Source organism: Pituophis catenifer, unplaced genomic scaffold (assembly GCF_029215685.1).
Source record: "Pituophis catenifer annectens isolate HBS135680 unplaced genomic scaffold, rPitCat1.0.hap2 SCAF_12, whole genome shotgun sequence".
Taxonomy (NCBI): Eukaryota; Metazoa; Chordata; class Lepidosauria; order Squamata; family Colubridae; genus Pituophis; species Pituophis catenifer.
In genome coordinates, this window is record NW_027256892.1 from 25,010,260 (window position 1) to 25,024,049 (window position 13,790).

The 13,790-nt window shown below is 45.9% G+C and overlaps 1 protein-coding gene across 1 annotated transcript; it reads left to right on the plus strand.

The window, feature by feature from the left end:
• Positions 1–4,111: 4,111 nt before the first annotated feature.
• On the plus strand, positions 4,112–8,724 carry HSPB2 (heat shock protein family B (small) member 2). Its single transcript, XM_070952519.1, has 2 exons — positions 4,112–4,292; positions 7,792–8,724. The coding sequence occupies exons 1-2, from the start codon at positions 4,196–4,198 to the stop codon at positions 8,232–8,234; spliced, it is 540 nt and encodes a 179-aa protein (XP_070808620.1). The 5' UTR covers positions 4,112–4,195; the 3' UTR covers positions 8,235–8,724.
• The last annotated feature ends 5,066 nt before the right edge of the window (positions 8,725–13,790 follow it).

Genomic DNA, 13,790 nt, shown 5'->3' on the forward strand with positions numbered 1-13,790 from the left:
CCTTCCTTTGTTTCCTTCCTTCCTCTCTCTCTCTCTTTTTCCCTTCTTCCCTCCCCTGTCCCCCAAAGCCCCCCTTCCTCTTGCAGACCCCTAGCTTCACCAGAAGGCTTCGGACGCAGCCTAGGTCCTTAGTTTCGGCCTTGGGGACCATATGGGGGGGGAGGTTGCTTCCTTGACCTCACCCCTGGACCAAATGCTTTTAATAGGACGGCGAGATAGAAGAGGTGAATCATTTTTTCCCACTGGGTTAAATTTAAACCTCTTTGCTCAGGCGGGCGAGAGAACTACGCCAGGCTGCTGCTCCTGCCAGTCGTGACAGCACCTCCAGCTGAGCACGCCATGAATGTGGTTGGACCAGTTTCCCCCGTCTCTCTCTTTCGTTTCCTCTTTCTTCACCCCCAAACTATGTGAGGGTGTCAGCGCTGCCATGCCTTTGCCCCGGGAGCGGAGAGTTTCTCCTTGTCAGATCTGGAGTTGCCTTTGCTGAGTCTAAACCCCCCCATCGCATTGATTTCAATTTCAAATCTTTATTGTCAGCGCACAACGTATGTACAATGAGATTGGTTGAGCTCCCTCAGTGCACACCCTCCCAACACAATACAACTCACAGTGAAGACAGAAAATCCCTAACCCAATAAATCATATTAACAAAACACCCAGTCCTATTGCATCCAGTCCTATTGACCCTACTCCATTTCTGACAGATGGCAGTCCAGTCTCTTCTTGAAAGCCTCCAGTGATGAAGCTCCCACAACTTCCAAAGGCAACTTCTGTTCCATGGGTTGATTGTTCTCGCTGTCAGGAAATTTCTCCTTATTTCCAGGTTGAATCTCTCCTTGTTCAGTTTCCATCCATTATTCCTTCTCTGGCCTTTCAGGTGCCTTGGAGAATAGCTTGACCTCCTTCTCTCTGTGGCAGCCCCTCAAATATTGGAAGATGCTATCATGTCTCTCCTGGTCCTTCATTAGACTAGCCATGCCCAGTTCCTGCAACCATTCACATGTTTTAGTCTCCAGTATCCTAAAATCATCCTGGTTGCTCTTCTCTGCACCCTTTCTAGAGTCTCAATATCTTTTTTTATTATCTATCTATCTATCTATCTATCTATCTATCTATCTATCTATCTATCTATCTATCTATCCATCCAGTGGTGGGATTCAAATAATTTAACAACTGGTTCTCTGCCCTAATTATTTCTTCCAGAACCAGTTCATCAAACTGCTCAGAAAGTTAACAACCGGTTCTCCAGAAGTGGTGCGAACTGGCTGAATATCTATCTATCTATCTATCTATCTATCTATCTATCTATCTATCTATCTATCATCTATCTATCTATCATCTATATCTATCTATCTATCATCTATCATCTATCATCTATCATCTATCATCTATCATCTATCATCTATCTATCTATCTATCTATCTATCTATCTCTATCTATCTATCTATCATCTATCTATCTATCTATCATCTATCTATCATCTATCTATCTATCATCTATATCTATCTATCTATCATCTATCTATCTATCTATCATCTATCTATCATCTATCTATCTATCATCTATATCTATCTATCTATCATCTATCATCTATCATCTATCATCTATCTATCTATCTATCTATCTATCTATCTATCTATCGCTATCTATCTATCTATCTTTCTATCTATCATCTATCTATCATCTATCTATCTATATCTATCTATCTATCTATCATCTATCATCTATCTATCTGTCTATCTATCTATCTATCTATCTATCTATCTATCATCTATCTATCTATCTATCTATCTATCTATCTATCTATCTATCATCTATCTATCTATCTCCTTGACACAATTTCCAGGCGGTGAGAAGAGGGTGGGTTAAATAAACCTTCCTTTGTCATCAGATGCTGGGAGAAGCCAGAACAATGGCCTCTACTCTGCAGCTTCCTGAGTAATTAGTAGTTCTCCTTGGAAATCAGATCCTGGAATCATGAAGAAAGCTCTGAGTAGAGGACCTGTCCATGGTTACTTGTTCCCAAGTCAAGTCCTTCCTGTCCTGGTGTGTTTTCACTCGACAAGTGTCAGTTAAGGAACATCTGAGTCAGCCTGCATTCAGCAATAAAGTGCCTATTTATATGCAACCATGAGGTCAACAAACACATGTTGTGACTCTGTGAAAGGGTGGAGTGGATATGTAGCACAACAGTTTGGTTAGGTTTTGAGTGTGAACACTTGAAGAAGAAAAAAAAGAAAACAAGTTTCCAAAACTTTATGCAGGTTAAGTTCCGAATTTTCTTTTCAGGAGCCCTTTGGAATAAAGAAAGGCATTGTGTACTGTTGAAAAATTGTATGGCAATAAACCCCTAAGATTATTCCTAGACGCGAAATAATAGGGTGAAATCCAGCAGGTTCTGGAGAACCGGTAGCGGAAATTTTGAGCAGTTCGGAGAACCTGCAAATGCCACCTCTGGCTGGCCCCAGAGTGGGGTGGGAATGGAGATCTTGCAATATCCTTCCCCCAGGAGTGGGGAGGGAATGGGGATTTTGCAGTATCCTTCCCCTGCCACGCCCACCAAGCCACGGCCACAGAACCAGTAGTAAAAAAATTTGGATTTCACCACTGGTAATAATGCTTCCAGATGCAGTCGCTGGCTGTCAGCAGTTGGGAGCAGTGAAGGTTTGCAACCTAATCTACAGATGTAAATGTAAGATGTACTACGTGTTCCATCATAGGACTTTAAAGGCTGAGGTTTATGGGAGCTGTAGCTATTGAAACACTAAGGTTTAGGGTTGCACGAAACCTCAAAACTCTTGGGGACTAGCTTGTCACTTGCAATCTGTCAAGAGGGAAGAAACAGGATCTGTTTTGATTTTTTAATAGGCAGGCGAAACAAATGGAGTCAAATTTTAGTTCTCTGAGGATGGCGTCCAGCGACACCCTCAAATCTGGCAAAAAGAGATGTTGAGACTTGGTGGGAATTTGGGATTAGGGGCCGTAGATAGTAAGGAAGATGACTAAGACACGCGAGAATCTTGACCAAAAGGGGCTGAAATGTTTTTTTTAAAGTCCAGAGCAACAAGATAACATCTGGAAGTGGATCAGACAGAGATTTCCCTGATTCAGTGACCTATAAGGAGGAGGAAGAGGAGGAGATGGGGCAGCTCCATCAGGCTTGCAAGATTCTGCTATTATTGCCGATCTCATTACCGGTAAAAGTAGTTTTAGCTTTCTTGTCCTTTGACTGCAGCAGAATTCATGGGGAAGGAAGCCTCATCAATTGTGTTCGTGCCAAACACTCATTCCTAATCAACGATGAACTAATTGCATAAAGGTACACACCACACAACCATCTACCAGTTGTAAGTATTGGATGTGCACTGTACCCAAGACTGAAATATGGTTAGCGTGTGGTTGCATGTGTCATGCGTCCCGGGCACGCCGCTGTCTCTGGGGCTGTTCTGTGACAGCCAGGCTCAGATGCCACCGATGCCAGCTGAGCGTCTGATCTCTAGGGCGGAGGAAATGGGGCAGAGGCAGTGGCTTCAGCGGCGAAGTAGACAGACAGGCTCCAATCTCCGATTTCGCTGTGTGCAAACAAGGGGCATTCGCTACCCCAAAAGATGTGCAGGGGGTTTCTGGTTTCTGAACATCAGTATCTGTTACTGTGTTTCCCCGAAAATAAGACCACGTCTTATATTTTTTTTGAACCCTGAAATAAGCGCTTGGCCTTATTGCCATGCGCTCAAAAGCCCGATTGGGCTTATTATCAGGGGGTGTCTTATTTTGGGGGAAACGGGGTAAAACCCACACAGTTTAAACATTGGATTAGATTAGATTAACAGAGTTGGAAGGGACCTTGTAGGTCATCTACCCCCCGCCCAAGCAGGGGACCCTACCAGAGGTGGGTTTCAGCAGGTTCTGACGAACCGGTAGTGGAAATTTTGAGTAGTTCGAAGAACCGGTAGTAAACATTCTGACTGGCCCCGTCTCCATCTATTCTCTGCCTCCTGAGTCCCAGCTGAGTGGGGGCTCAGCAAAGCAGCCGCCTGCCTATTTCGGTCCATCTTTTATCGCTTCCTCTTCCCCCACCCTACCCCGGTGGAATTTGCTTGATCCAAGTGTCCAAGCCAGCCAGCCAGCCGGCCGGCTGCAAGCTTCCCAAAGGAAGGCGTTGGACAAGCGAACATATCAAGACAGTTTCCCCACCATGGCTCAGCAGCACAGCCTGCCCCACGCCTACCCCATGAGCCCCGAATGCGAGTTTGCCAACCCCAGCAAGATTTACGACCAGAATTTTGGAGAAGGTAAGATGGGCAGGGACATCCCCCCCCCACCCCACTTTTCCAGGTTGCAGGTTTCAGATGTTTCCTGCTCTGGGGTGGAAGGACCTTCCTGGAATAGTTAATCTGGGGGGCATTTTTTCCCCCTTCCCCATTTCAATGTGCTAAAAAGTGCATCGTGAGCCTTGTATGGCTGGAGCCTGATCTTTCCCAGGGTTTGGTTGTGTGGTTGTGTAGATGGAAAGAGGGAGACGATATCTGGATCAGTAACCACCCTTACGGAGACTTGGAAGATCCTGTGTTTGGGAAGGAGGACCGTCCGGATTAGTTTTGGTTAATTGTCTTGGAGGGAGCCCCGCTGAGCATCCTACCCACCGTCAATGCTCGGTGAGGAGCGGAGAGGGACCATTTTTGGGGGAGGTGGGGGAATGACACTTCATTCTGGAGATCCCAGCCTTGTAAGGTGGGTCAGTTGTCCAGAAGTAACTCAGTTTCGTAGATGATTCGGGCACAACTTAAAAGTTCCTTCTTTGCTGTGAGGTTTGTAGTATTTTTTTTTATCGTGCTGCTGGTTGTGTTTCATAGACTCATCGGATAGGGAAGCTTATTATATTACAGGGAACTTTCTGATCGACGGAGCTGGTCGATCAGAAAAGTTGGCAGTTCGGCGGTTCGAATCCCTAGTACAGATCTCCTGCGTGTGCAGAGGGTTGAGCTAGATGACCTCCAAGGTACCTTCCAACTCGGTTACTGTTACTATCCTCCCTGCCTCTCCTGCCCCAAAGCTTCGCAAAGACAAAAAGAGTTTTTTCCAAGGAAAAGCTTGGCTTTGCTTTGAATCTTGAAAGTTGGAAGGGTTCCCTTGAGGCCATCGAGCTCCAGGCAGAGAGACCCGAATGAAAATCTTTCCAACGGCTGGCCATTTTTCTTCCGCTTCTACAGGAAGGCGAGAGAAGTCCCCGCTTTGTGGCTCTCGGTTGAATTCCTGAGGTCTGGAAAGTTGCTTGCCAGCCTGCCTTTCGGTGGTTCATTTGGATGCTGGTGGCAGCATTCTTTAATTACAGAGAGATTGCTTTTAATGACTCAATTTAGCTGCCACCCAACTCTGAACAAATCTGGGCAGCTCACGATATAGTAAAAAAAAAAAAAAAGATAGAAAGAGGAACAAAGGAACAATGAGCCTTGGTAGTACAGTGGTCTAAAGCACCCTGTTATTAAGACCAGCTGCCTGCAATTACTGCGGGTTCGAATCTCGCCAGGCTCAAGGTTGACTCAGCCTTCCATCCTTTCTAAGGTAGGTAAATTGAGGACCCAGTTTGGGGGGGGCAATAAGCTGACTTTGTATAAATATACAAAAGGATGAAGGCTATTGCTGAGCACATTGCAAGCCGCCCTGAGTCTCTGGAGAAGGGCGGCATATAAATCAATTTTTTTAAAAAAAAAAGTGAATAAAGGACAAAGGAAAATAAGTCCTCTGAAAGCACGAGGGTAATGAAGATAAGGTTGCAAAAGATTTGGACTTCTCCTTGGTGAGAAGCTAATAATAATCTCCATCTGGCTGCAGACAAGGAGATGTTTCTGCCCGGTCCTCCCTCCCTCCCTCCCCGTCCCTCCCCTTCCCTGGCACACAAACAGAGCTGGTGGAATGCAGTCGGCTGGCACGAAGAGGGAGCTTTTGGAGAAAAAAAAAAACCGCCGGAGACTTTGGGAAGCCCACTTAAGCGCTGAAAAGCCCAGCTGGCACGCGAGGCTGAAACGCCCCTGGAAGGAATGCAGAGGCAGCCATCAACTCCGCCACCCCCCCTTCCCAGCCCTGTCGGGCAGCCTGCAGGGGGTGGAGCTCTTGGCATGAACCGGTGGAACAACTGTCTTGCACAAGGGGGGGGGGGGTAATATCTTTGTGGCCCGGCTAATCGTGCCAGGCAGGGCCTCCCGACATAACCAGGATGGAGCCCACTTGGTGAAGAGAAACCGGCAGAAGTGGGAGACGGGGAGGCCGAAGAGATTGGGGCTCTGCAGGGTGGGAGAGAGAGAGAGATGGGGCTGCCCTCTCCCTGGAGACCCCCCAAAGCAAACCCATTAGAAGGCGGCTTTATTGGCAGTGGAGGTCTTTCTTGGCACCGGGTAGGGACCAGGGGTGGGCTTCAAAGATTTTAGCAAGGGGTTCTTTGCCCGGTTGCTGGATGGGCGTGGCCATGGTGGGCGTGGCCTAGTTGGCCTCCTGAACCACAGTGTGGAGAAGGCGTGTTTTTGCCCTCCCCGGGCTCCGGAGGTTTTTCTTGAGCCTCCGGGAGGGTGAAAACGGCCTCCCCAGGCTCCGGAGGCCCTCTGGAGGCCGGAAACGGGCCCAAAAACCTTCTCGAATTTCCAGTAGGTTTTTTGCCCCCCCCCCCACGAGAGCCCTGCACTTACCTGCATCCAAAACAGGCCGTGTGGGGACTCCGGGGAGGGGAGGGATGGGCAGGGCCAGCCAGGAGTGGGATTTGGGGGTTCTCCAAACTGCACAGAATCTTAGCTAGAGGTTCTCCCGAACCCCTGCGAACCCCCAGCAGCCCCCCCGCAACCCCCGGTGGGGTCCTTCCTCAGCTCTGCCAAGCTGCATCTTGGAGTAGGACAAGCCGGGAAGGGACTCGAGACATGCTCAGCAACGGAGCTGTCATTTCTCCTCCAAGGAAGAATCCGTCTTCTCCACCAGCAGCCCTTTTGAAGCTATCGGAAGAGGACCATGGCTTTTCAGCGGTTTTGAATCCATTCCAGCCTTCAGGCTTTGTGGGTTTTTAAAAACCAAGGACCGGCCTTCTGAAAAATATCTTGCTTAGCTGTTGGAAGCAACGGTGGGAGCAAGTCACGAGCTGGGGGTCGGTTTCAATCAATCAATCAATCAATCAATCAATCAGAATAGAGCTGGGAGGGACCTTGAAGGTCTTCTACTCCAGCTTCAGATAAGTGATTGTCCTCCAGTGATGGAGCACCCACAACTTCTGGTGGCAAGCTGTTCCACTGGTTAATTGTCCTCACTGTTAGGAAGTTTCTCCTTAATTCCAGGTTGCTTCTCTCCTTGTTTAGTTTCCACCCATTGCTTCTTCTCCTGCCTTCGGGTGCTTTAGAAAATAAATTGACCCCTTCTTCTTTCATACCGCTTTCGTACAATTTCATACCGCTGCTTCTAATCTGCGGGAATTAAAACCCTCTGCTTTTTCTCACAGGTTCCTTCCTCTGCTCAAAATTGTTTTCTCTCACCGCGACCCCTGCCCCCTCCTGCTTTTTCAGCCATAAAATAAAAAAAAACAAACCATAATCCATCGAAGAGAATTTTTGTAGCTCAGGGTCCTTGGTGCTCTCTGAGCTTGGTTGTCTTCTTGCAGATTTTTCACCACCCAAACATCATGCACCATACTGATAATGTTCCCTAGCTGGGTCATGAAACGTCTCCAAGGAAACAACCAAGTTCAGAGACCCCCCCCCCCCAAGGACCTCTTATAAACCATCAAATATGTTAAGCCACCATCCTTGTTTCTTCTAGGCCTTTCCCCTGGAGATATTCTGGCTCCAACTTTGTACCACGGTTACTATATCAGGCCCCGGATCAACAAACAGCTGGAACGAGGGATTTCAGAGGTCACCCTCAATGAACACAAATTCCAGGTTTTCCTTGACGTCTGCCAGTTCACCCCCGATGAAATCGCTGTCCGCACCGTGGACAACCTCCTGGAGGTGACGGCCCAGCATCCTCAGAAGGTCGACCGACATGGATTCATCTCTCGTGAATTCACCCGGACCTACATCCTTCCCTTGGATGTCGATCCTTTATCAGTCAAAGCCACCGTGACTCACGATGGCATCCTGAGCGTTGAGGTCCGGCGGACGGGGAAGCAACTGAAGGCCAAAGTCAACGAGGTGGAAGTCACCTGCCAAGGACAACCTGAAAGGAAAGAAGGAGGTTCAGGAGAGATCTCAGATCCCTAAAACATCCTTCTAGGATGACCTAATCTTGGTCAGTTTGAGTAGGTGAGTCTGGAAGTGGTCTGGAAAAGGTCATGTCCAGTTGGTCTCCTTGGCCTCTTCTTCTCCTCCTCCTCCCCAAATATCTAGGGCTTTCATTCCAAGAAGCTTCTCCCACCAGGTCTTCAGAGCTACAGCTTATCTTTCCAGATGTCTTCCAACCCTTCTTTCATCGAAATATAATTCCCAGGATTAGGATGGAAGACAGTAAAGGCCACCGCACCAGTTTGAAACCTGTGATATGGGTAAACCGGATTCCTTTTCGGGTTTTTTTTTTTTTCATTTTGAAGGGGTTCCATAATTCCTACCATTTTTTCTGCCAATGGGCTAGGCTGATGGGAGTTGTGGTCCAAAGCATTTGGAAGACCAGTAGATTGGAGAAGATGGCTCTCACAATGTCACTGACGTTAAGACAGTCTCAAAATGATTAAACCTTACTTTCTTTACCAAAGAATTAATCAGCCTCCTTGTTAGTTTAACTACCCTTCATAATTCCTTCCATTTTCAAATGATCGGCCCTTTTTGTTTCGGAATTCTGTAAAGCTTTATTTACTACCCTTTCTTTTGTTCTTAGCTTCTTTTACTTATCCATTGATGATTAAATGAGATTTTAAAATAATATATAAATAAATAAATAAATAAAGCAAAGAGCCTGCTTTCAGAACTATTGATGAATCATAACTTGGGAGAGGAAAGTAAGTAAACAAATAAACGCAAATAGTTCAACGCAGAGTCATAAAAAATCCCACGTTCATCTAACTCTAGATTACTTAGCTAAAGTTTTCATCCAATCAACTTTTCCCATCATACTGACATAAAGCAAATTTTCCTGTCTCGAATGGAATGGAATGGAATGGAATGGAATGGAATAGAATAGAATAGAATAGAATAGAATAGAATAGAATAGAATAGAATAGAATAGAATAGAATAGAATAGAATAGAATAGAATAGAATAGAATAACAGAGTCGGAAGGGACCTTGGAGGTTTTCTAGTCCAACCCCCCCGCTTAGGCAGGAAACCCTACATCACTTCAGACAAATGGTTATCCATTAACAATGAAGTTTGATAAGCTGCATAATATTTGCATTACTCATCATTGATCACATTTAGCCAATCCATTGAAATCATTAGGGTTACAAATTAGATTTGTGCGGCCCGCTAAGCTAAAATTTGGCTAGCAAGTTTGCAGTTCCCTGCTTCATTTGAAGAGTTTCAGAGTTCATAAAGAAGTTTTAAGAAAGTATTATGCCCAAACCATGGCCTGTTGTTTCTCTTACAAGCCCCAATTTAAACATTTCTAAACCATTGCAAACCACCGTTCCTTGAAGACCAAAAAGCCAGGAGTAAAGCCATTCATATTTATTTATTTATTTATTTATTTATTTATTTATTTATTTATTTATTTATTTATTTATTGGTTCGATTTATATGCCGCCCTTTTCCGGAGACTCAGGGCAGCTTACAATGCATTAAGCAATAGCCTTCATACTTTTGTATATACCTGCTTAGTAGGGATTTCGGCCCCCCCAAGCGGTGTTCTTTTTTATACAAAGTCAGTTTATTGCCCCCACAGTCTGGGTCCTCATTTTACCTACCTCGGAAGGATGGAAGGCTGAGTCAACCTTGAGCCTGGTGAGATTTGAACTTGCAGTAATTGCAGGCAGCTGGTGTTACTTAACAGTGCTTTAGTCTGCTGCACCACCAAGGCTCTTATATGATGCTTTACCCTGCAGTCTTTGGTTAGCATAGCTGCCCCTGCAGATAGAAGGGACCACATACAGTAGGCACAGTTGTGCAACTTGTGTTAGACATACAGATAATCCTCGATTTACAACCACAACTGAGACCAAAATTACTGGTGTTGAGCGAGACAGCTGTTAAGTCAATTTTGTCCTATCTTACGACCTTTTTTCAACGCCATTCTGACTTCAAATGGCCACGAAACGAATGGTCGAAAGCTGAGGAGTCCATAATTGTGGGGAATCGTGTTCTTGGGGGCCTCCCTAAACCGAATTGTGATCTGGGTTTTCTCTCCGTGATCGAGCCAATTGCAACCACAGACCCAATTTTTTTGGGAACGACTTGGGGTTTGATGTTTATGGGGATTCAAAGACCACCGGCGTATTTTCACTGGGGAGAAAAAACACATTCTTTGGCTGGAGGGCCCGTCCAACTCACAGCTTGTTTGTGTTTCAGTGCAATGAGAAACAGCCAGCCCTAAAGCCACAACCGAAAAGAAAGCACAATTTTGAGTCGCAGCCACTGACCCACATAATTCGGAAAGCTCGCTGCAATAACAACTCCGGCTGCGTGAAACCTGTCTGCAGTGCGGAATTCTAATTACATTTGTGTGTGTGTGTTTTTTTTTTAACAATTTTTTTTTTAAAGCTAGCTTGTCCACTTTTGGATTTTCTGGACAGGGAGTGAAGTGCAACGCCGAATGGGCCTCTCTAATCATGGGAGCATCTTCCGAAAAACGTTCATTTCCTGCCGGCCATCGGACCCCCAAATGGTTTTCACAAGTTTTATAAATTATTCAGGTCACCCTCATTGCCTTTGATTCCAAGAGCAACGCACGAGATTTTCCAGGTTTGTTCTGACAAAATCTTGGCAGAGGCAAATTGGAGAGACAAGGAAATTGGATCGCTAAGCAATGAATTTTAAATACAAATTTTAATCGGTTTAAGTTATGGGGTATTTTAAATTCAGCCAAATTATTTAATTCGTTTTTAATCTATTTTAAATTTTTGTATCTCTGTGTTTTATCTTCTGGCTGTTCACCGCCCTGAGTCCTTCGGGAGAAGGGCGGTATAGAAATTTAATAAAATATAAATATAAAATATAAAATGAATTACAGGAGCAAGAATTTGGACCTCTGTCCGTTAGTTAACATTCCACGTGTTCTTCCTAAGAAAGGCATTTGGGACAGCGCTTAAACATTTGCTCCACCGGTTAATCTATTCGCCGTAAATTGGACTTCGCTTTCCCCGAGGACCCAAATCTTTCTGGAGTCCAGAAATTCCTTTGATCTGATCTTCCACGGCTTGGCACGGTGCCCTCTCCCGTTTGGCGCTCAACGATGGCTGACCCCTCATCTCCCACATGGACCCCCCCTTGCCTCCATCCCCCCCTACTCCCTACTAAAACGCAGGTCTTACCTTTGGATGCCTGCTCACCGGCTGGATTTGATCAGGAAAGCACAAAAAAAAAAAACCACAAAAACACACCCGAGGGCACTCTTAAGCGGGGGCTCTTTTGTGCCCACAGACGTGTTATGAAAAGGGAATGTGAACAGGCAGCCAAGACTAGCTTGGTGGCGGAGGGGAGGGCAGGACAGGGAGGGGAAACAGGGTTGTTGAGAAAGCTTTTTTGTTTCTGCACTCAAGTGAAAAGCTACTCCAGGGACACAAACCCAGGGGGTGGACGGGACCTAGACGAGCAGCTTTGCAAAATGTGGGGTTTTTTTTTTGCATTTTCCTGTCCGGTTCCAGCCGTACAAAAATCACCATACAGGCTGTCCTGCACTCACAAAACCACGATTGAATCTAAAAATTTATCCTGCTGAGAAATTTGTTACTTTAGTTAGTTAATTTAGTTAGTTAGCGAGTTTTCTGAGTTTTTTTGGGGTGGGGGCACCTTTGTTAAGTGAATGACTGCGGTTCTTAAATTAGGAACCCGGTTGTTAAGCGAATCGGGTTTCCCAATGGACATTGCTCGGCAGGAGGTCGCAAAAGCTTTGCGACCTTGGTAGTACAGTGGTTTAAAGCACCCTGTTATTAACACAGCTGCCCGCAATTACTGTAAGTTCGAATCTCGCCAAGGCTCAAGGTTGACTCAGCCTTCCATCCTTTCTAAGGTAGGTGAAATGAGGACCCAGTTTGTGGGGGCAATAAGCTGACTTTGTATAAAATATACAAAAGTATGAAGGCTATTGCTTAACGCATTGTAAGCCGCCCTGAGTCTCCGGAGAAGGGCGGTATATAAATCAAATTTAAAAAAAAGGGGGGGGATCACATGACCCCCTCCGGGACATGCTTGCATTATGGGTCTGGGGCAGCAGTGGGTTTAAATTTTGTTCGCTACCGGTTCGCTCGTGGGCGCGCAACGCTTCTGTGCATGTGCAGAGCCTCCCGCTGATTAAACTTCTATGCCGCCCTTCTTGCCTAGAGGCAATCAATCATCATCATCATCATCATCATCAAACAACCCCATAATCCCTTGCAGGGTGAAGTCTGGGCAACTGAATGGAGCAGAGCATTTTAATGGCCGGATGCCTTTTTTGTCGCCAATGAGGAGTTTTGTTCAGCAGATATATTCTCAGTGTGCCCAGAGAAAGAAATATCTGTAGAGGCAATCAATCACTCAATCACCATTATAAAACCTTAAAATAATAAATGGTAGCAGTATTACTATTACTAAACACTCAAATTGGTTTAAAATTTTATCATTTATTTTATAGACTTGGGGGTTTTAAATTGGGAAGCCAATGATTTAATTCTTTTTAATTATCTTAACTTTTGTATTGTATGTATTTTTAATTTTGGCTGTTCACCGCCCTGAGTCCCTTCTGGGAGAAGGGCGGTATACAAATTAAATTAATAATAATAATAATAATAATAATAATAATAATAATAATAATAATAATAATAATAAAACACCAAGACGGCCAGGAAGGGTGAATGACGTACAGGGGATGAGGTGGAGAGATTCAACCTAGAAATAAGGAGGAAATTTCCTGACAGGGAGAACAATCAACCTATGGAACAGCTTGCCACTGGAGCATCATCACTGGAAGCTTTCAAGAAAAGATTGGACTGCCATCGGTCAGAAATGGAGTAGGGTCTCCTGCTTGGGCGGCGGGTTGGACTAGATGACCTACAAGGTCCCTTCCAACTCCGTTAACCCCCCACCCCAGAATAATACGGCTCCATCGGGGTCCCAAGCCAGTTGGCCGAGCTAAGTCTCCAGGCCCTTTCCGAACGCCATGGGGATGGGTGCGGATCTCACCTGAGTGGGGGGGGGCACGATGTTCCAGAGGAGGGGTCTCCAACCATGGCAACTTTAAGCCTGGCAGACCTCAACTCCCAGAATTCCCCAGCCAGGTGGGAGACCCCTGTTCCAGAGGGAGGGAGGAGGGTGGGATATAAACATTTTTGAATGTCTCCTCTGAGGTTTCGTCCACCTGGCCGTTGCCCCCTCCTCTTAGCAAAGGGTTTTCATTAAAGAAAACACCCTGACAGGTGTCAATCTCTCTCCTTCTACCTCTCCGCCGCCTGCCAAATGATGGGAGGTGATGGACAGGCTGGGCCTCCTTCCCAGGGTGTCAAAGTCTGGGTTGGGGGGTGGGGGGTGATGGCTCCAGAGGTCCACCTGTTGCTGCTGTTCTCGGAAGGGTTGCCCCCTCCCCATTTAACAGCTGCGCGTAATGTAGGGAGCCGCAATCCAACAGGGCTGCTCCCCCCCACCCTCCTGCAAAACGCAGCCTTTCCTGTTGGATGTCCTGTTTTTCTGCTTTCTT

What these genes read in the sequence shown, in the direction of transcription:
- HSPB2 (XM_070952519.1), top strand. Translation starts at nt 4,196, where the DNA reads ATGGCTCAGCAGCACAGCCTGCCCCACGCCTACCCCATGAGCCCCGAA. An exon ending in CGACCAGAATTTTGGAGAAG is followed by an intron (nt 4,293 to 7,791) that starts GTAAGATGGGCA and finishes TGTTTCTTCTAG; the next exon opens with GCCTTTCCCCTGGAGATATT.